Consider the following 20,790-nt stretch of genomic DNA (forward strand, 5'->3'; position numbering starts at 1 on the left):
GCACCATTTGAAATTTCATATAATAATGACCATTAATTTTTTTAAGTAAAAATTTTTTTATCGCTGATAAGATACAATGAAAAGGTTTCCTTTCATCACATACAGTACATTCAACTTCCAAGGTCATCAAAAATAGAATTCAGACAAAAAATTCACATGGTAGTATTCAAATCATTCTCTTCTAAATTTACCTAATTTCACTTTTGTGCTGTTCTTTCAAAGAAACAAAAAATGCATAAAATGAACAAACTACAGTGAATTTGAGAAGTGTTGCATATAATGATTGTTCATGGTCAGGCACATGACATGCCTGCATCCAGTAACTAATGACTTCTACAAAACTTGGAAATTTTGTCAGGCACCTGCTTGTCTGTTTGTCAGTGAAGGTAGTCCGAGAGGTTGGCAAATGCACAGGACCCAATCTTGGCTTTGGACATAAGTTTCATGCACTCAGTGGACTGGGCAATAACCAGTTCTAGGGGAGGTTGTTTAGGCAGACCCTGGGATTCTACAATACAGCATTATTGAAGGTCTTACAAAGATTCTATGGTAAATGGTACACTAATGAAAGCTTAAAAAGATCTGTGAAAGTTTTATAAAATGTGGATTAAGTCCTGAAAGTTGAAAATGAGAAATTAAGTAGGACCTTTCAAGCACCACCATTCAACCATTTATAAACGTTGAACAATAGATTACTAAATAAATATTGCTACACAATATAGACTGTATTTTCCTATTCTTTATCTGAATGATTAAAATGTACAGTACCTAATATAGCACTGTTTAAGGCAGCACAGATTGATTCTCGTTGCACCGGGTCTAGCTGGTATCCTACTGGACTGTTCCATGGATCAGAGTACGCCAACAAACTAAAGGCATTCTAAAAAAAATAGCACAAGACAGACTGTTTAATATGAGAGGAACACTGTTATTCTTTATCATTATGAAAATGTAAGTTTACACAAGAATTTCAAACACATTCGATTTACTGGCACTGGGTAAGGAAAGAACTGTTTAATACCATGCTCTTAGATAATGTACCCCACAGGTCCTAAATGATTACATATCCTACATTAATGATTTAACACCGTGATTCTTACAGATACACTGTATTTATACAGATAAACTTGAGTCACCTGTAGTGATTTGTTGTTGCTCTCACTTTTCCCGTACTCCCGTTTTAGCCTCTGGTTCATGGACTGCAGTTCTCTCCCAAACAACAGCATCTTCTCAATGGCTGCCTGAGATCCTCCACACAACTGTCGCTTACCTGAGGGGGCATCCACATCTATTGACACAAAAAGAATAAAATATAATATAAATACATATATGTACTTAAATTATTGTTTTAGACCTTTTCTATATACATGCCCATTAAAGTGCATATGAATAATCCTTTTAATTTATTCAATTTTTTGACAAATTCATTTAAGTGTATTCATATGGATACATGTGTCATGGGATTGTTTATATCCTGTGATGACACAAGCAAGTAAGGACCTTAATTTCCCTGAAGCAAAACTTTGCAATTGATCATTTCAATTGTTGGTTACAAATCACTTCATAATTAATCTGTACAAAGCTCACAACTAATGTACCCCCTACCAATGAAAAAATGAGACTGAGATCAAAAGAGAGCTGCCATGCAAATACTTGAACATTTTTGACTGAAATAAACAAAATGAAGAATGAAAAGTCATGGGACCTGGAATTTCACTTTTCCAATATTTTATATAATGTTTTATGTTTCATAGTATATTTCATATAATTTCGTTTTATCATGTATTTTATGATCTATCATATACAAATGCAAGTGATTTATCACACTATATGTTAACTGAATTTGAAGCTGTATTCAAAAGAAGTTCAATCCACATACAGCAGAGATTGAGAGTTAACAAATGACACCTCAAATAATGTTGTGAACAATGGTTGCAACTAGCAGAGCCAGCTTTATATATAATCCGGAAAAAATGTTAGGCAAGCTATCTCCAAATTATTATCAAAACATTTCAATGAAAAAATTCTTACACATCAGGGATCGACACTAACTTTAAGACCATAGTTGTCAGCAGGGCTAGCCATTTCTAATTTCTACCAGCCCTGTTCATGTATTAGTTGTCCAGCAGCCGAAAGCTTTTGGCCGAGTCGTGAAGCGACGAGGGGGGGTAGGTGCGGGAGGGGCTTTAACCTCCTGCTTGTGGGGGTATGGGGGGGGCCTCCCCTGGGAAATTTTGAAAATAGAGATGCCAAATCCTGCATTCTGGCTGTATTTTGGGTAAAAATTATATGTTATTCTATGATTGTACCTAAGACATTTTTCTATTTAAAAAAGTCAACATTTATAATCATTTATGGTATTTCGATTCACCTTTCAAGTTTTCATTTTGACTTACAAAAATAATAATTATGTTGATAAAACATGTTTGAAAATAGATTTAACAATTATCAGGTACATTGTGTGTAATTAATAATTATTTCTGTTGTTCTGAGTGAGTATTTGGTAAAAATTTTAGTAGTCCTGCAGGGCAAGTTTAAAGGCATGTTTAGTAGCCCGACCTCAATATTCAGTTGTCCCGGGCCAGCGGGCTACCGTTAGTGTCGAACCCTGCACATATTGGAGGGAAAACATAGAAGCTTTAACTGGAAATCAGAATATTTTTATTGTTCCCCGCTTTTGTGAAAGCGAGGGGACATTAAATCTCATTCGTCTGTCCGTCACAAAAACTTTAATCTTGCCCATAACTTTGGATTTAGTGGAGCTATGACTTTCATATTTCACATATGTATTCCTTGTGATAAGACCTTTCTTTGGGTACCACCAAATTTGACCTTTTGACCTTGGAGTTTGACCCACTTTTACACAAAAAAATCCATACTTTTACTTTGGCCATAATTTTTGAATGGTAGATACTAGGACTTTCATATTTCAGATATACATTCTTTGTGACAAGACCTTTTTTTGGATACTAACAACTTTGACCTTAATCTAGAAGATTTCCATACTTATGAAAAAACTTTAACCTTTACCATAACTTTTGAACGGCAAGGGCGAGGGTTTTCATACATCATATACGTAATCCTTGTAAAAAGGCCTTTCATTGGATACCAAGAACTTTGACCTTGACCTTGGAGTTTGACCTACTTTTCAAAAACTATGACCTTTGCCACAACTTCTGAACAGTAGATACTAAGACTTTCATATTTCACATATGTATTTCTTTGTGGCAAGACCTTTCATTGGATTTCAATAACCTTAACCTTTTGACCTTGACCTTGGACATTTTTCATACTTATGAAAAAACTTTGAATGGTAAGGGCTAGGGATTTCATACTTCACATACGTAATCCTTGTGGGAGGACTTTTCATCGGATACCAAAAACTCTAACCCTTTGACCTTGACCTTGGAGTTTAGTGATGATTACTAAATAAACGACATAGGATAGGGTGTTCATATTACACACAATATGTCATTAAAAATGACATGTCACCCACAAAAACACCGACAGCGGGGGACCACAATTCCTTGAATTTTTCTATGACAGGATTTGTTTTAATGAAAATGTTTTTGTTATGTATCCTTCAATGTCTTACTGTATGTGTACTTTAAAACTGGGCTTCATATTTTAGTGGCTTTGGGGTGCACAATGATGTGCTAATTCATAAATACTGCTAACAAATAATTTATAAATTTAATATATGGCACAGACCTGTGTAGTGCTGATCTGATTCTTAATTATACCGACAATTACATACCTAGTGACTGTGCTAAATTTTGAATGCGTCAATTTATGTACATGTACAGTATTAATTCAAATCAATTATCAAGACAACAAAATAAAATAATTATTGACTCTTTCAGCTTAACTTTGGTCAATATTGATATTTATTTGGAGAATATTAAGTAATATTCACTTCTGAAAGAGGCTATAATAATCCCCTCACAATAGAGTTAAAGGGTATATAGGAATGCAGTTGTGTGTGTTTGTTTGTGGGTGAGTGAGTTAATTTTGTGCAAAACGGAAGTGTTTTAATTTGCATGATTGCATAGGGATCAATGTCGAATGCTGCCTTGATTTAAATATGCTCTTTGCAAGGGGATGCTCCAGCTTTTGGTGCCCTCGTTGTTTCTTGAAACAGGGATGTGATTGGCAGAGGATGAAAAAGGAGGAAATGAAATCAGTCGGGGTCTGGGGGCCGCTACAGGCCCCCAGTGGGTGCAGGGCAGCGCCTTGCTGGGGGGCCCAGGGGGGCGAAGCCCCCCGGAAGCTCCTGGGGTTTCACATGTTTTAGAGCTTATAATTTAATTCCTAGAGATATCTGAGAACCATTTTTTGACCAAAAAAAATTAACTTAAATTAACATTTAAATCCTTGATTTATTATCATGCAATTTCAATTGACAAATTATTGTTTTAATTTTCTTTTTTCGGCCAAAGCCTTGAGAATTCGTAATCTTGCTTGATTGGCCTGCTGCTTGACTTCGGCTTGCAGATCTTTTTCTGCTTCTGCTTGAAGTGTTAGCTTAACATTTTTATTCCGATTTATTCACCTGTGTTTTGCACTTGCAACTTATTATTCCTTTCTATTTCATCATGATTTCTCTAAAATTTCCATTAATGCATTTAACTTGAATACACGAGTCCAACCAAAATTTGTTTTTAACATTTTTGTCAACACTAGAAACGTCTCCACTCCTGTCCATACTCTCCATGTTTTTCTCCAGTCTTATTCAATAATGCGCTTTAAACCTCCCAATAATTGACTTTTCGTAAAACGTTTTAAAGACCGACACAAGTTATCTAACCTGACTTTGGTAAAACTAGATCCCATATACCTTCACATACAGGAAAAACGATAAAACATTAATTTTTTGCTGTTGATATTTATTTGATACATCAACAACATTTTTTACTTTACTTATATTTATTATCACTATCAATCAAAATGACGATCTTGAAAGATTTAGTACCTCTACACCCCCCCCCCTCCATTTTCTCATTGGATTTGCATTGATCTCAAAAATGATCATAACTGACTTTCAAATTCGCGGAAATCCGCGTTTCCGCGGAAAAATCACATCCCTGTTGAAATTATATCCTTTTTATAATATACATATATTCCCTTTGTAAATGTGACATTGAGATCCAAAAGGTGAACTTATCCAAGTTTTAAGGCTATGAAGCCAAATTTTGCACAAATGCCAGCATCCCAACCAAACCTATTTTCAAGTTAATGCATGGAAACCAACAAGAGAAAGATGACCATATATGGATAACCCTACATCCCCAAACCCTTTGAAATGGGAGGATATAATTACCAGATGGTGTTTTATCTTCTATTTACAAACCAAATCAACACCTTAGTCATCAATACATTTAATGACATTGCAGAAGAATTAATCAAGACAAAAATTGCTTGAATAGACATATAGTACATCCATCCTACTTCAAAATTTAAGGAGCTACTGCATCTTGTTTACATACCCATCTCCTCAGATTTGCATGTGTGATTATTTCCATTCATGTAAGCTCCCTCTGAGTTTCCGTTTGTGAATGTTTTAGTCTCTGGAACAAGTCCATCCATCATTTCCACATCATCATCCTCAATCATGTGACACTCTGATCCATTCATTGATATATTCGCCCGATTCATTTGTTCCTCGGATATTGTCTTTAAATCACCCATGTTCTGATTGTTACTTTGTGACACCTGTAAGTTTTGACTTGTTTGTGAAGATGAACCTGAACTATGACCCTTGACACCTATAGGTCGGTTAGGACTATTGCCACGGGATCCTACTGGAGTGTTTTTCTGTGAATATGAATTTGTGTGGTGGACAGGGCTCATGTTGGGACTGGAACGGTTAGATCCACTCCCATGTCGTGATTTGGGGCTGCGTATTGCTGGGCCCCTCACCTCAGTGTCCGTTCCGTTCACCATCTCAATGAACTGTCTACATTTGAGCATAAACAATAGATTGAGGTTCCTTTCCAATAAACCTGGATACAACTGCTGTGTGGTCTCTATTGCTTCACCCATACGACCTGCTAGTACCAACTTCTGTATTCCTACAATTAAATCACCAAATATTTACTAGCATTTCTATAACCAAAATATGTGTATCACTATATACCAGCAATTTTGCATTCCTACAATAAAATGATTGTTCTTAACTAGCAAATTCGATTTTTTTTTATTTTCATTAGTTTTAGTGTTGGTTTTACCGCCATATTAAAATCTTAAGGAACATTCATATGTACAGGAATCAAACTTCCAAGAAATCTTTTCAAAAAAGTTTTTACTCAAATTTACGAGACATGTTGAAATCTTACTTTGTCTGTTTTTGATGGACGACATGTCCTCCTCTATGGACTGTCCTGTCGATCGTGAGAATGCCTCCGCTGTACCACAGTAACCATGGTGTACTAGATATGTAGATACAATCCTAGAAGGAATAAAACAAAATTTCTTCAAAGTGTTCAAAAAGAAATAGTTTCATCAAGTTAACTTTCATTTCTTCAAAATTGTAAAAATAAATAGGTATACCATATCTTAAGTTTTACGGTATAGCTAAGGACTTATTCAATACCCTTGAAAATTAATCATTAAAGAACTAATAATTTATCATTAAGTTATAGAGTGTGTTTACAGAAACTGCAACTGACAACCCAAATAGCTTAATTTGAATAATTTGATTTTTTCTACATTACAATTGTGTTTTTAATTTGCTTTCTTTTTTCCTAGTTATGAGGGTGAAAAAAGCATGATTTTACAATAAGCATGAATTTTCTATATTTTTGACAACTGTAAACCAACTTTTATTTGCGTGCCAGAAATTTTCGCGAGAGAAACATCATTGCGAATATTTCTTGCCGTGAGCTGGTCCTTAGAGTCTCTGTGTCTATTTAGAACAGATCCAAAAAGGCTTGATCATGAAAATTTATTGTCGCAAATTAGTTTACCCGTGGTAAATCGGGAAATAAAGTTGTCGCGAATAAAAGTTGATTTGCAGTATGCTTATGAAGTTTCCCAGTTCCTAATTATATCCTCAGTCATACATACTGTTGTAGGGCTGTCTGCCATTCCCCCTTTTTGTCGTTAACAGGGAACCTCTCTATAGTCAACTTGGTCTTCATGTGCCACTCCTGAAATAAAAAAAATTCAACATATTATATTGTTTAATTATTGACAACTTTTTCAAAATGTTTCTTTAGAGGGAAAAATTGATTCAGAAATTCACGGAAAAATTACATATAATAATGAGTACAAAGTTGTTCTGTTTCAGTTTTAAATTCTCAATTCAATGAATGCAAAGAATTTTCATTTTGTTTTGCAATTAAAGAGTATATAGTCAAATTTGTCCATCCTCTGGATACCTGAAATAACACTACCAGTTTATACCATTTAACCCTACAGAGGTATGTACCTTCATGTAGTCTTCTATGTCAAATACAAAGGGGGTCTGTCCAAAGTTGGCCTCCACCACTTCTCCTGGAGTCTGGAGGCCCACAGTGGGGTAAAGATTTGACTGAAATAATAGAATAAACACTTCATCAATGAACAGCAAAGCATGAAAGCATGAGTATATCAACTTTTTTCAAAATGCTTCTTCTACATAAGTATTTGTCCTTCTGTATAAATTGATAAGGGTTTGTTTGTTCTGGGATGGGAAACAATTATATGCATGGTTGGAGGTTTGTTTTTTTATGATATACAGTTGACTAAAGACAATTGAAAAAAAAAATCTATATTTACTGTATTATGTTCTAATTCACACTTTCAAACGAACATAAAATATTTATAAACTGAACTCCAAACACAAAGATTAGGAACATATTCAATATGCTTTGCTAAAACTGGTAAGATCTGAATTTCTGTTTATAAATACTGAGGGAAAGAGCTTTACCGGTAAGTCTGTAAATGCAACACCTGAAAAAAGAAAAAAGAAATTTCATTCCTCATCCAAGCCACCTGAATTTTGAAACTCATCTCAGATATACATATAAAATATATAAATATAATTATCATATATATAAGTTTTATAAGTTTCATAATTTTCAGACTCTGCATATACAAACCTAGATTGATTCCGTTTTTGGTGTAGAAACAGGAGTTGTCTATGAGGTTGACACAACAGCCTATCACATCTCCTGTTGTAAATGTTGGACCATACGGCTGGCCGGTGCCAGAGGAACAGAACGAATGACCGTCATCTCCATGGTAACCATAGGAATGCTTATCCCACCCTACAAAAAAGATCTTGTCAAGTCATTGTCTATTTTTCCTTTCACTTATTGAAGCGCTATTCATTAGTAATGTTTGACTTGTAATGAACACTTTTTGTATGCTAGCTAAAGAAGAAAAAAATAATTAACACTTTTTGTATGCTAGCTAAAGAAGAAAAAAATAATTAACACTTTTTGTATGCTAGCTAAAGAAGAAAAAAAATAATTAACACTTTTTTTATGCTAGCTAAAGAAGAAAAAAATAATTATATTTAGAAAGTTAATAAATGAAAATCTAGCCCCATCACACTTTTCTTTATCAGGATGAAATTATTTTTCAAGGCCAAGGCTTAACCTTCCTTGGTAATAACATCTTACTCATTGACAAATATCATACCAAATCGAAATATGAAATAACAATCCTGGAGAAAGTGATTCAGAAGTAACAGGAAATACATGTATGTGAACAGAAAGAGTAACTACGAATTCTTGCACAGGCACCTGAAGTATGGATAATACCCCCCCCCTCTTTTTTTTAATGAAAAAAAAATGTAAGAGTGTAAAATTCAAAAATATAAAATTTCCCCGTCAAACACATCTATTTGTCGTTATATGCAAGCAAGTACTTTTTTCACAAGAATGGCCCTATTCGGTATAATAAAAATACACAAGGTAAGAAACAAAAGTTGTAAACAAACCAGTATCGAGACAGATTTCCAAGTTAATAACAGTGTTACCTATCATACTTTTGCAAGCACTCTGTCAGGGAGATGTTCTTCTACTAAACTATTTAACCTAAACCCCGCCATTAATGTTAAATATGCCGTAATCGAACGATTTATTAATCGGATACATAAAATTTTCTCCATTGGCAGCTTTGGAGGAGGTTTTGGAGTTGCTTTTCTGTTCTGCCTTATCTGATTGGTTAATTGTTATACAGTTTAAATATCTAACCAATCACATAAGGCGAAACAGAAAAGCAACTCCAAAACCTCCTTCAACGCTGCCAATGAAGAAAATTTTATGTATCCGATTAATAAATCGTTTGATTACGGCATATTTAACATTAATGGCGGGGTTTAGGTTAAATAGTTTAGTAGAAGAACATCTCCCTGACAGAGTGCTTGCAAAAGTATGATAGGTAACACTGTTATTAACTTGGAAATGAGGGGTCCCCCCGTTTGTTTACAACTTTTGTTTCTTACCTTGTGTATTTTTATTATACCGAATAGGGCCATTCTTTAAACGTGAGAAAAAGTACAATCTGCTTGCATATACAAATAGATGTGTTTGACGGGGAAATTTTATATTTTTGATTATTATACACTCTTACATTTTTTTTCATTAAAAAAAAAAGAGGGGGGGGGGGTATTATCCATACTTCAGGTGCCTGTGATTCTTGTGGTTTCTTAGTAATGAATTAACATTACCTAAATACATTCTTTATTTAAATATACTGTGCAGACTTTAATCAAGAAATTTCAAAGATTTTTCAAAAGTAAACATACATTGCAATTTAATTAAATCCTAGCTCTTGGCCTTATATAAACTTGTTAAAATGATAATTGACACATGTATTCACACAAAAGAAACTAAATCTATTGAGCTATAGATAGCATTCAGCATTTATGTGAAATTAAACTTACTTTGATTTTGTACATTTACAGACAACAGAATCTGGATTATTATGTATTTATTTGGATTAGTAATAGTTAATCTTATCTTACCCGGTAATCTATTCATATTGACTCCTTGTGCAGAGAGGCCTATCCCCATATATCTGTAAGGAAATATAAATACATGTACATTTAAAAACAAATTTAATCCTGAGCAAACAATGATGATACTCGGAGAGAATGTTTTCCATTCAAAACTTTTATAGAAATTACACATGATTACAAAAAATTTGATTCAGAGTTAATTAATATTTATTTGAAGTAAAAATGGAGAAAATATTTTGTTCTACAATTAGACTTTTTTTTTCACAGATAAATAGTTCATAATTCATATACCCTGCCTGATATTATGAAGGGCTCTTAATTGTTAGTAAATATTTTCATTAACTGTCCATGTGTACATCAGGCTTATTGTGAATCGACTCATTAGGTGGAGCATGCACAATGCTTCATAATTACAAAGAATGATGCCCTTCTCTAATTTACTTTAACATCCATAACTGATTTTTTTTATCAATATTGAATTTCCCGAAACAACCCTGAATCATGTGTCAATTATCCAATATGGTTGTCCTCTTTATCATTGATTTTGTATAGTGCATGTATAAAAAATTGGTGTGTAGCTAAATGGCAAAATTCAGAGAAAAGGCATTATATGGACAAATCCATTTTCATTCATAATAATTGACTTTGACAAGATACACTCTTGTTGGCTCTTAAGTGATACAAAATTGTGTGTTGTATGAAAAAACATAGGTAATCAGAGATTACAGAGCTCACCTCAACGAATGTTGTTTTTATGTAAGGCAAAGTCACACAATTAACCAACAAATAGTGTACATTCCAAAAATGAAAATATTTAAGCAATTTTGATCTGATACTTTGAAATAGACCTAAATAAAAAATTTAAACTAGTTATTCTCCAAGAAAATGTAATCAAAATCCAGCATCTGAAGCAAATTTGAGAAATTTCATCTCTTGATGAAAACTTTAACCTGTTCACTCAACCGGAAAATGTAGGTCAGATTCAGCATCCGAAGCAAGCCCGGTAGTATCCATCCTTAGATGTATCATCCATGCAAGTTTGGTCAACATAGGGCTTATAGTTACTTGCAAATGAAACATGCACCAAAAACTTTAACCTTTTCACTCAACCGGAAAATGTAGGTCAGACTCAGCATCCGAAACAAGCCCAGTAGTATGCATCCTTAGATGTATCATCCGTGCAAGTTTGGTCAACATAGGGCTAATAGTTACTTGGAAATGAAACCTGCACCAAAAACTTTAACCTGTTCACTCAACCAGAAAATGTAGGTCAGATTCAGCATCCGAAGCAAGCCCGGTTGTATCCATCCTTAGATGTATCATCCATGCAAGTTTGGTCAACATAGGGCTAATAGTTTCTTGGAAATGAAACCTGCACCAAAAACTTTAACCTGTTCACTCAACCAGAAAATGTAGGTCAGATTCAGCATCCGAAGCAAGCCCGGTTGTATCCATCCTTAGATGTATCATCCATGCAAGTTTGGTCAACATAGGGCTTATAGTTACTTGCAAATGAAACATGCACCAAAAACTTTAACCTGTTCACTCAACCGCAAAATGTAGGTCAGATTCAGCATCCGAAGCAAGCCCAGTAGTATGCATCCTTAGATGTATCATCCGTGCAAGTTTGGTCAACATAGGGCTAATAGTTACTTGGAAATGAAACCTGCACCAAAAACTTTAACCTGTTCACTCAACCAGAAAATGTAGGTCAGATTCAGCATCCGAAGCAAGCCCGATTTTGTATCCATCCTTAGATGTATCATCCATGCAAGTTTGGTCAACATAGGGCTAATAGTTTCTTGGAAATGAAACCTGCACCAAAAACTTTAACCTGTTCACTCAACCAGAAAATGTAGGTCAGATTCAGCATCCGAAGCAAGCCCGGTTGTATCCATCCTTAGATGTATCATCCGTGCAAGTTTGGTCAACATAGGGCTTATAGTTACTTGGAAATGAAACCTACACCAAAAACTGCACCAAAAATGTTAACCTGCTCCAAAAACATTAACCTGGTCATTCCTCTGCTGAAAATGCAGCATCTGAAACTTTGACTGGTACAATGAAACACACTAGAACCATCTTCCATGCATGTCTAATCAATATAGGACATAGAAGTACTTAAAAAGAAAACTGCTCCAAAAAACTTAACCTTAACCTGGACGCCGACGCCGACACCGACGCCGACGCCGAGGGTATTACATAAGCTCCCCCAACTTCGTTGAGGTGAGCTAAAAACCCCTAAAAATATCACATTGTAGCTGACCTTTGGTTAGGAGGTCACTGACCAGATCACATGACCTCTGGGCTGTCAGACACTGGCCAATCGACCTAGATCTGAGATCAGCCCCAGTGTTTACACACTGACCTATCAGTACATTTACCACATCATTGTCAATAAACACTAGGCATGATTAACAACACATCAATAATACAAACCCCTGGCTTTCCTGTATTTTTTTCTCTCCATGTAATTTCTAAACAACCCCTTAGTCTAAGAAGAACCAGACATCTGATTCTTATGTATGAAGTTTCTATAATTGTGTGATATAAATATAGCCCCCTCTTGAGTAACAGAAGTATGCAAATAACCTTGTTCTACATTTACAAAAACCAAAACACACTAGATCCTTAACCTTGAAGCAGAGGTGAGAATTCGAGACATTATACATGTGACACTCAAAAGTGCACCTCCCATGTAATTACGACTTTAGCAGAGCCCGGCTGTACATAAAGCTTATGGTACATGTTCTAGATCATTCACTAGAAGCAATAATCTACTGTATGTAAACATCCCTGGTGCATATCACAGTTATTTTCTATCTCTGCAGTCAGACAGAATAACTGTATAAGAGCCTGGCGTTATCCCTATGGTGCCAGCTAAGACCTAAATATAATGATTGAAACTGTCATATCACACACCGAGCTGCTGGAATGATTACAAATATTCCTAACACCATACTGACACACAGACAGATGAATATCTGTTTTTTACTCCATATTCTTAAATATGGCACTACTTTTTAGAAGGTCAACATGGTCAAATAAGTAAGACGATTTTTTAACATACATCACATACAAGTAAATATCAAACCAAAGGAGTGTATATAGTGGCTAGGTTTTATTTTATCTCTGTCTCGACTAGGTCTCTGGAAGTCTAGAACAAGTATGAATAAATCATTTATCTACTGGTCTACTACACCTATAGCCAGATTAGTATCATTAATTAACCTCTTGAGCTTACTTGCATTTCTACAGTTGTAAGTCCAGAGTCTGAGTATATGTCTTACTAAACTGATGGTTATCAAGAAAATGTATACCGGGTAAATAGCCCAAGGCCTTGGTACTAAAATTTAAGATTATTCTGAGATAAATATTACTAAATTGGAACACAACTCCACCACAATTCATTATTATACAACATATAAATAAGACTTTGTCCCAGTCTAGTAGTAGGGTCTCAAAACTGAATCTTAGGGTCACAAATTTATTTAATAATTTTGTTTTGAAGAAGTATACAAGTTACATGCAAACCCTTTGCCTGCTAGATGTCCAGCAGTAATAAAGAGGTCATGAACTCGAAAGGAACTGGTCCATTCCTTAGGTCCTATGATCCCGCACAGGATTTTAGATTGGGCATAGGAAAAGAATTGGGAGGGATGTGAAGAGAAGAGCATGTACATGCGCTAAAGTGGAGGACTCCAGTGGATTGAGGGCAGTGACAAAGCCTCCTGAGAAATAAGGAACCTCATTTTAACCGAGTATATAATTATTTGAGGCTATTTGTCACCAATAGTAATAATCTGCACAACTTATTCAGCCATTTCAGATATTCAGAGAAGGTAAAAATGTTCAAATATTTATGAACAATAACAGCCTATACATGATATAGGACATAAGTTAACTGACTCAGGTGACCTAAAAATTGTCATGGGAAAAATATGAAGATGATTTTGATTCAATGTCATATATGACTGTTGTGGTATTTTTGCACGAAACACAAAACATAAAATGAGCTCTGTTTCAGCTTACCCATCTCTTCCTTTGCTGATGATTTTGACTTCAAAATAATAGATTCCACAGGATGGGGGGATGGGGTGGGTGGCCCTCACACTGGCCGCATCTTTGTGGTTCTTCCCAACTCCTGAAATAGTGATAAAGTGTAATGTATATACTGCATGTATATTATGTTGAGGCATTTTAATTTTCTCTGAGTATAAACCTTATAATCTCTGTGTTCTCCAATGGGCCTTGAAATTTCAATTACAGTGCTTGAAACAAAAAATAAATGCTGTGATTAAAATAGTGCATGTGAATACAAGTTCACTATCTGACATATAAATAATCAGCAATGCAAACATTTTGTTTTACATTATGCTGACAATAATCTTAAACTTTACATAATAATGTATACCGATTCTTTTTCCCCTTATTACAATTCAATTACTACTTTTTTAAAAACAAGAGATGTTACTGGTTTGTACTTATGATAAAGAAAGAGAAAAGAAGCAGTTAATTGGGACTTAAAACTTTACAAAAGCAATAAATAGAATAATGACAAACACCAATACAAAGAATTATGTATCTTAGTGTGTTCTACTTGTGTGCCAAGATATATTGAAATCAGATCAAAACTGTAGGAGGAGTAGCATTTTAAATGTATTTCAAAGAAATATATTTAAGTACAACCAAATTTCAAATTTACACATATTATGTATCTTAACACTTGTGTGCCAAGTTATATTAAAATCAGGTAAAAACTGTAGGAGGAGTAGCATTTTGAATGATTTTCACAGAAATTTCTAAGTCCATGGCAACACCATAAATCAAAAACCGATAAATAGAATTATGTATCTTAGTGTAGTCTACTTGTGTGCCAAGTTATATTAAAATGAGGTTAAAAACTGTAGGAGGAGTAGCATTTTGAGTGATTTTCACAGAAATTTCTATTTTTAGTAACCACTGCAACACCGTTCATCGAAATCAAAAACCGATATATAGAATTATGTATCTTAGTGTAGTCTACTTTTGTGCTAAGTTATATTGAAATAAGACCAAAACTGTAGGAGAAGTAGCATTTTGAATGTTTTTAACAGAAATTTCTATTTTTAGTAACCACAGTAACACCGTTCATCGAAATCAAAAACCGATAATTAGAATTATGTGCAATCACTTGTGTGCCAAATTATATTGAAATGACCAAAACTGTAGATATAGCATTTTGATATATTGTATACCAAATTTCATTTCAGTATGTGCAACGGTTGTGAAGAAAATAAACAGAATTATGTATCATAAGTCTACTTGTGTGCCAAGTTATATTGAAATCAGACCAAAACTCTAGGAGGAGTAGCATTTTGAAAAATTGTTTACAGATGGGGACATAAAAATGCCATTACTATCCCTTCTTCGAAGGGGGGCATAAAAATATACATCCTGTTTAATCACCTTTCCTCCAGATGAATAAAACATGCATTAATTAAATATTTATGTAGTATTGTACATATACTTAACCCATTGACAAACTTTTAATTAGCTTTTCCTGTCTTTAAAAGCTAACATAGAAATTTCATACTAAAAATCCTTTAAAATATGACAGCTTTGCTAAAAAGTCATTAGTCTCAGGCACATGAGTAGAGAGGTAATAATTTTGTACATTCAAATTCATGGTTACAGACCCACCTATAAATTTATTTATTTAGCAGAAAAAAAGAACATTAACTTCCTGTATGTAATTATGAATAACAGAAAAAAGAATGTTATAAAAATAACACTTTAATACAGTATAAATATAATTGAATCACATTTGAAATACATGTACCAGTATATTTTAATTGCAAATCAATGACATTCTTTAACACAATTCATGTTTTCAGTGTACATCAACTTTGGTTTCATCTTTAAAGTTTTTGTTAAGAGACAAAGTTCTGTAAGAGTGATGTGATAATTATGTTTGAATTTCCTGTCGAATGAAATCATTACAAAGGAAAGCAAACATTAAGATCTAACTCAATATGAACTAACTTCATCAATTAGTAATTGACTGAACCCGTTATTACATCATTTTAATTACGTACTCTAAAGTACCTACACTTTATTTAAGATCTGTTTCACTGCAAACTGAACAGGTCAATTATTTTCCACGATTCAAACTTCCTGCATCGATCTTATTCTACCTCACTTTACTCTCTGGAGAAAATACGTCAGTGAAATGTTGAATATCTGTGGCTGTGTTCCATGTTGTTTTCTTTGTAGATGATGAATGTACTTGTTGCTAATATCTAACTTCACGTATAACAGGCTAATATCCTGCTCAGTGTACATGATTCTCTCATTTCTTTACAAGTGGCTCAGATAGTCATGAGTAAGAAAAAAACAAAAAACTAACACAACTAAACTGTTTGGACATGAAATTAGGGAAATGGGGTTTGATCTTCATACATTTAAAAAAAATATTTCCTCTGAGAACAAACTGCAGAGTGGTTTACTCATTCTGACAATTAGTAGCTTCCTTTATCTCTTTACTCTGATATAATCGATACATGGGAGGAAAAGTACCAAATTATTAAATTATCAAATATATATTTTTAAAAAATCTTTTTAATAATTACATAAAAAGAAAATAATTTTTGTCGTTGTTGTTGTTCTCCCTAATGCATGAAAATGTCTAAACCTGTAGTATTTTTTAATAACAATATGAAGGCATTTCTAGAACTGGAGTACTCTTAAAGCATGAAGGTCCAGTGTATAAAAGTGCTTCAGCCTTGAGAATTAATCCAAACTAAATTAGTGTTTGTCATCACATGGCGCAAAAAAAATTAATATATTTCTCCCCTGATGAAATATTGATCCTGTCGGTGACAACATGAAATGACACAGAAGTTACGTTTAATACATAGTTATATAAATCTACATCATAGTTTTATCCCTAACTTTACCTTGAAAAAAATTAACCCTACATGAACTCTAACTGCATATGCAATGAGCTTAAGCAAATGTTTCCTTTAATTATCATCTTGACTTTGGTCTGAAAAATTTCAATTTAAGTGGTTACAAATCTAGTAAGGAAAATACATTTAAAACAGAAAAAATCTCATTAAACTTTAGCTGTTAATACATATTTAGAGTGATAATTTCATGATAGATTTAAAGTTGCCTTTTATTTTTTAAATTTGATTTGTGATATCATCAATAAATTTGAGAGCATTTAATATTTCTCACTGAGATATTCATATTCATATAGGGGACAATTTATTTGCCTCTAACATATCATGGTTGCATTATTTTCACAATCTTAAAAAAATTGTATCACAAAAAAAATTATGGAAATTTCACTAAAATCAATACAGAAAATATTTCATTCTTCCCCAGAAATTACTGAAAAAAATGTTACTTCAATTCATAAAAATCAAAGGTAGGATAAAATTTGAGAGAACAAACTTCCCTGTTGGTTTACTGTGCTTTGATAATGTGTATATTCAACTTTCTTATCTCAACTCTTCAAAGTTGAAACACCTATGGGAATTTTGTTATAAAGATAAAAAATCATGGTTCCTGCTATAGAACCATGATGTATAGTGACCAGAATATTCTAAGAAAAATTCACTGTTTAAATATAATTAGTCCCTTTTCTTTCTGCATGTTTTATTGATATGTATCTTGTTGCATGGTTATATATAAATTATTGTCAACACATTTAGTGACTGAGAGTAATAGCTAGTAAAGGGATGGATTTCCAGCAGTATAGTCACACTAACATGGAAACTCCTTTGAATGATTGTATAGCATTATTCCACTTGTGCACGTTGATCATTATATTGATTATTCCATTTATTTGTTGTAGGTTTTCTGATTTTAGAATTCTGACAAGAAAAAACAAAATTTTTGCTATAGGAATGCATCATACTTTGACCTCTTTGCCTGATAAACGTTTATTCTGATTTTAAGTCTTATTTTCTGTTTTTAGAAACAACGGCTTGTCAACGTTCTTAATATTTTGATAAACAGGTGATATTTTATACTACAAAGTAACAATGAAATATAGACACATTTGCAAAATATTCAATGTGATTTGTCAATGAAAATTATGATTGAAAATTGGAATAAAAAGAGACAAACAACTAATTGTCATGTTCTTTGGGGACTGAAAATTGTAAAAGAAATTTACTTGAAACTTTACAAACATGACCTCATTTTCACTTTTGTTCAATGTGGCTTTTACTTCTTTAGAATTATAAAAACACTGAATAATTCATAAGGCAGGGCTTATATTTATAAGAATAAATGAATATGACCTAATTTGTGCACTTTTGGAAAAATTGACTTTAGTGCAGTGGTAATTTTGTTAACCACAATGACTTTTGCACATCAACTTAACCATCGAACTGTCATTCTTTTAAGGTAGAAACGGCACCGTCGTTTGGGGTTTGTATCTAACAAATCAGCTGTTTAATGGGTCAGTGATTCTACGATTACTGCTGTTCTAAAAATAAACCAAAACAAAGAAGTTCGCCTGACAACTAGATATTTCTAAGATATGAATACACAGTCATCAACTCGATCTGATATAATTAACATTTCGTGGTCAGTATCATATATGCCTGAAATCCTATCCATGGACCAAAAGAGAATAAATTGCGTTTGTTTACATATGTCGAAATAAAAAATTTACCTTTGTAATGCACACGCAAATTATTTTGGGATAATCCAATAAAATTGTATTTGTCTTTAGAACTCCATGCTCTCGGTAGCGGAGTTTCTTCTTCATTTACTGCTGGATAGAGCTGCTTCAGGGGGTCGGGAATTTCTTGAATACTGGTATTGAGCGATTCAGTGGAGCTAAACCCACTTGTCGCTGCCATTTTTCTGTTACTTCCACCAATGCCCGTATGAAGATTATGAGACAGTCAATGTTTCTTGTGACAAACATTTTGATTTGATGATGAAAATTATTTCATCCAATAAAATGTCTTGTTACAATCATCTATCATCCATTGGCGAGGTGCCTTGTTGATTCGTTCCTCTAGTTGAGATATTGTTAAAAATAATAACAAAATAAATACAAAAAAATAATAATAACAGCGTTTTTTTTTTTAACTCAACAAGCTTTCTCTTTCTAGTGCTTTGATATTTTTAAATATAAAACTAAAAATAAACAAACAAACAAATTTTTTTTAGCACCAAAAAAGTCTAAAGTTATTTACTAGAGAAAAATTAACAAAATAAATACAAAAAAATAATAATATATGCTTTCTCCAGTGCTTTGATATTTTTAAATATAAAATTAAAAATAAACAAACAAACAAAATTTTTAAAAAAAATGTCTGTGAAAAATTAACTGCCCACGTATTTTCAAATGTTAAATCAAACTGCATGTTAAAGTCAAAAGTTAAAAAATGTTGATATCCAAAAAATGATCTTGTCACAGGACAGACAGTTGCAATAGAATAACCCTGATACAGTGTATAACCCTTTCATAAATAGTTTTAAACAAAATAAAATGGAAAAAAGTCAAACTCCAAGAAAAGGGACCCCCCCTCCCCCGATGCTGACGCGCTTGCATGTTACTCACAGTGTTATTTAGCTTTACAACACGCTCGAACTATGCATAGAATGTCATATAACCCACCATTCAAAAGTTAATACCTTTTCAAATGTAGGTCAATCTTCAAGGCCAAGGACGAAAGGTAAAAATTGCTGGTAACAATTGGAAATGTCTTGCATGAGCGCAGACACTTATTTCTGTAATAAATTTTTAACCCATGATTCAATGATGATATTTATTATTGTAACAATTTTATTATTTTATTGTATTGTACATACTAGTATTGTATTTAAATAACATGTTATTATTATACTATGGGTAAAGAAAATGTGTATGTGAAACACTATGTGCCCGGCGGCAACAAAAGTAGAAAAAAAATATTTTTAGCATATAGGTCACAGTCAAGGTCACAAGGTTATTGACCTTGATGTCTTCTGAAAGAACTTTACTGGTGCAATCATACCAAATATGAAGTCTCTATCATTCATGGTTCAAAAGTTATGGCGAATGTTCGTAAATAGCTATTTTTAGAATATAGGTCACAGTCAAGGTCACAAGGTTATTGACCTTGGTGTCATCTGAAGGAACTTCATTAGTGGAGTATGTATACCAAATACGAAGTCTCTATCTCTCATGGTTCAAAAGTTACTGCGAAGGACTTAATATAATAAAAAAAAATTACATTTACTGTGAGATCCTTCAAACCAAATACATGTATACCAGTATTAAAAGATTTTTATCAATGAATAAAGCTGATAAGAGGGCTATAGCAGATGACAACAGACAGACAAACAGACAAACAGACAGGACAAAAACAATATACGCCCCGGATCTATCGATCCCGGCGCATAAAAATTTATTACAGAATAGTAAGAATTTAGTGTCTGTGGTCTTGACACATGGAATGCATTTGTAAAATATTCAGCAGTTCAAAAGTTCAATCGGATCACCTCGCCCTTTTCCGTCGCCTTCTAGATTGTTCAAAAGTTGTGACAAAGGTAAAGGTTCAGTATTTTTATGCGCCCGAATCGATAGATCCGAGGCGTATATTGTTTTTGTCCTGTCTGTTTATCTATTTGTCTGTTTATCTGTCTGTCTGTTGTCAACTTTAACATTCGCCATTACTTTTGAACCATGAGAGATAGAGACTTCATATTTGGTATGCATACTTCACCAATGAAGCTCTTTCAAATGACAGCAAGGTCAATGACTGTGTGACCTTGACTGTGACCTATATGCTAAAAAATAGCTTTTTCGAACTTTTGCCATAACTTTTGAACCATGAGAGTAGAGACTT

At 33.5% G+C, this 20,790-nt stretch overlaps 1 protein-coding gene across 3 annotated transcripts; it reads right to left on the minus strand.

The window, feature by feature from the left end:
• Nucleotides 1-48: 48 nt before the first annotated feature.
• LOC134259704 (ran-binding protein 9-like) lies at nt 49-18,848 on the minus strand. 3 transcript variants are annotated; one of them, XM_062742298.1, is made up of 12 exons: nt 18,621-18,848; nt 13,982-14,093; nt 9,956-10,008; nt 8,082-8,249; nt 7,910-7,932; nt 7,430-7,531; nt 7,066-7,148; nt 6,336-6,448; nt 5,487-6,071; nt 1,137-1,288; nt 769-880; nt 49-508 (listed from the first exon to the last, which is right to left on the minus strand). In XM_062742298.1, the coding sequence occupies exons 1-12, from the start codon at nt 18,808-18,810 to the stop codon at nt 378-380; spliced, it is 1,824 nt and encodes a 607-aa protein (XP_062598282.1). In that variant the 5' UTR covers nt 18,811-18,848; the 3' UTR covers nt 49-377. The 3 variants fall into 3 exon arrangements, with proteins under 3 accessions (XP_062598282.1, XP_062598294.1, XP_062598288.1); XM_062742310.1 differs by lacking the exon at nt 18,621-18,848 and adding an exon at nt 16,041-16,253; XM_062742304.1 differs by lacking the exon at nt 18,621-18,848 and adding an exon at nt 16,037-16,253.
• Nucleotides 18,849-20,790: the final 1,942 nt, after the last annotated feature.

Source organism: Saccostrea cucullata, unplaced genomic scaffold, assembly GCF_032062105.1.
Source record: "Saccostrea cucullata isolate Sc308-1 unplaced genomic scaffold, CSIRO_AGI_Scuc_v1 ctg4634, whole genome shotgun sequence".
Taxonomy (NCBI): domain Eukaryota; kingdom Metazoa; phylum Mollusca; class Bivalvia; order Ostreida; family Ostreidae; genus Saccostrea; species Saccostrea cuccullata.

Coding starts and splice junctions, on each gene's coding strand:
- LOC134259704 (XM_062742298.1), bottom strand. CDS start 18,810: ATGGCAGCGACAAGTGGGTTTAGCTCCACTGAATCGCTCAATACCAGT. Junction 7,532..7,909: donor TTGCATTTACAGACTTACCG/GTAAAGCTCTTT, acceptor CTATTATTTCAG/TCAAATCTTTACCCCACTGT. Junction 881..1,136: donor GCAACAACAAATCACTACAG/GTGACTCAAGTT, acceptor TATTTTTTTTAG/AATGCCTTTAGTTTGTTGGC.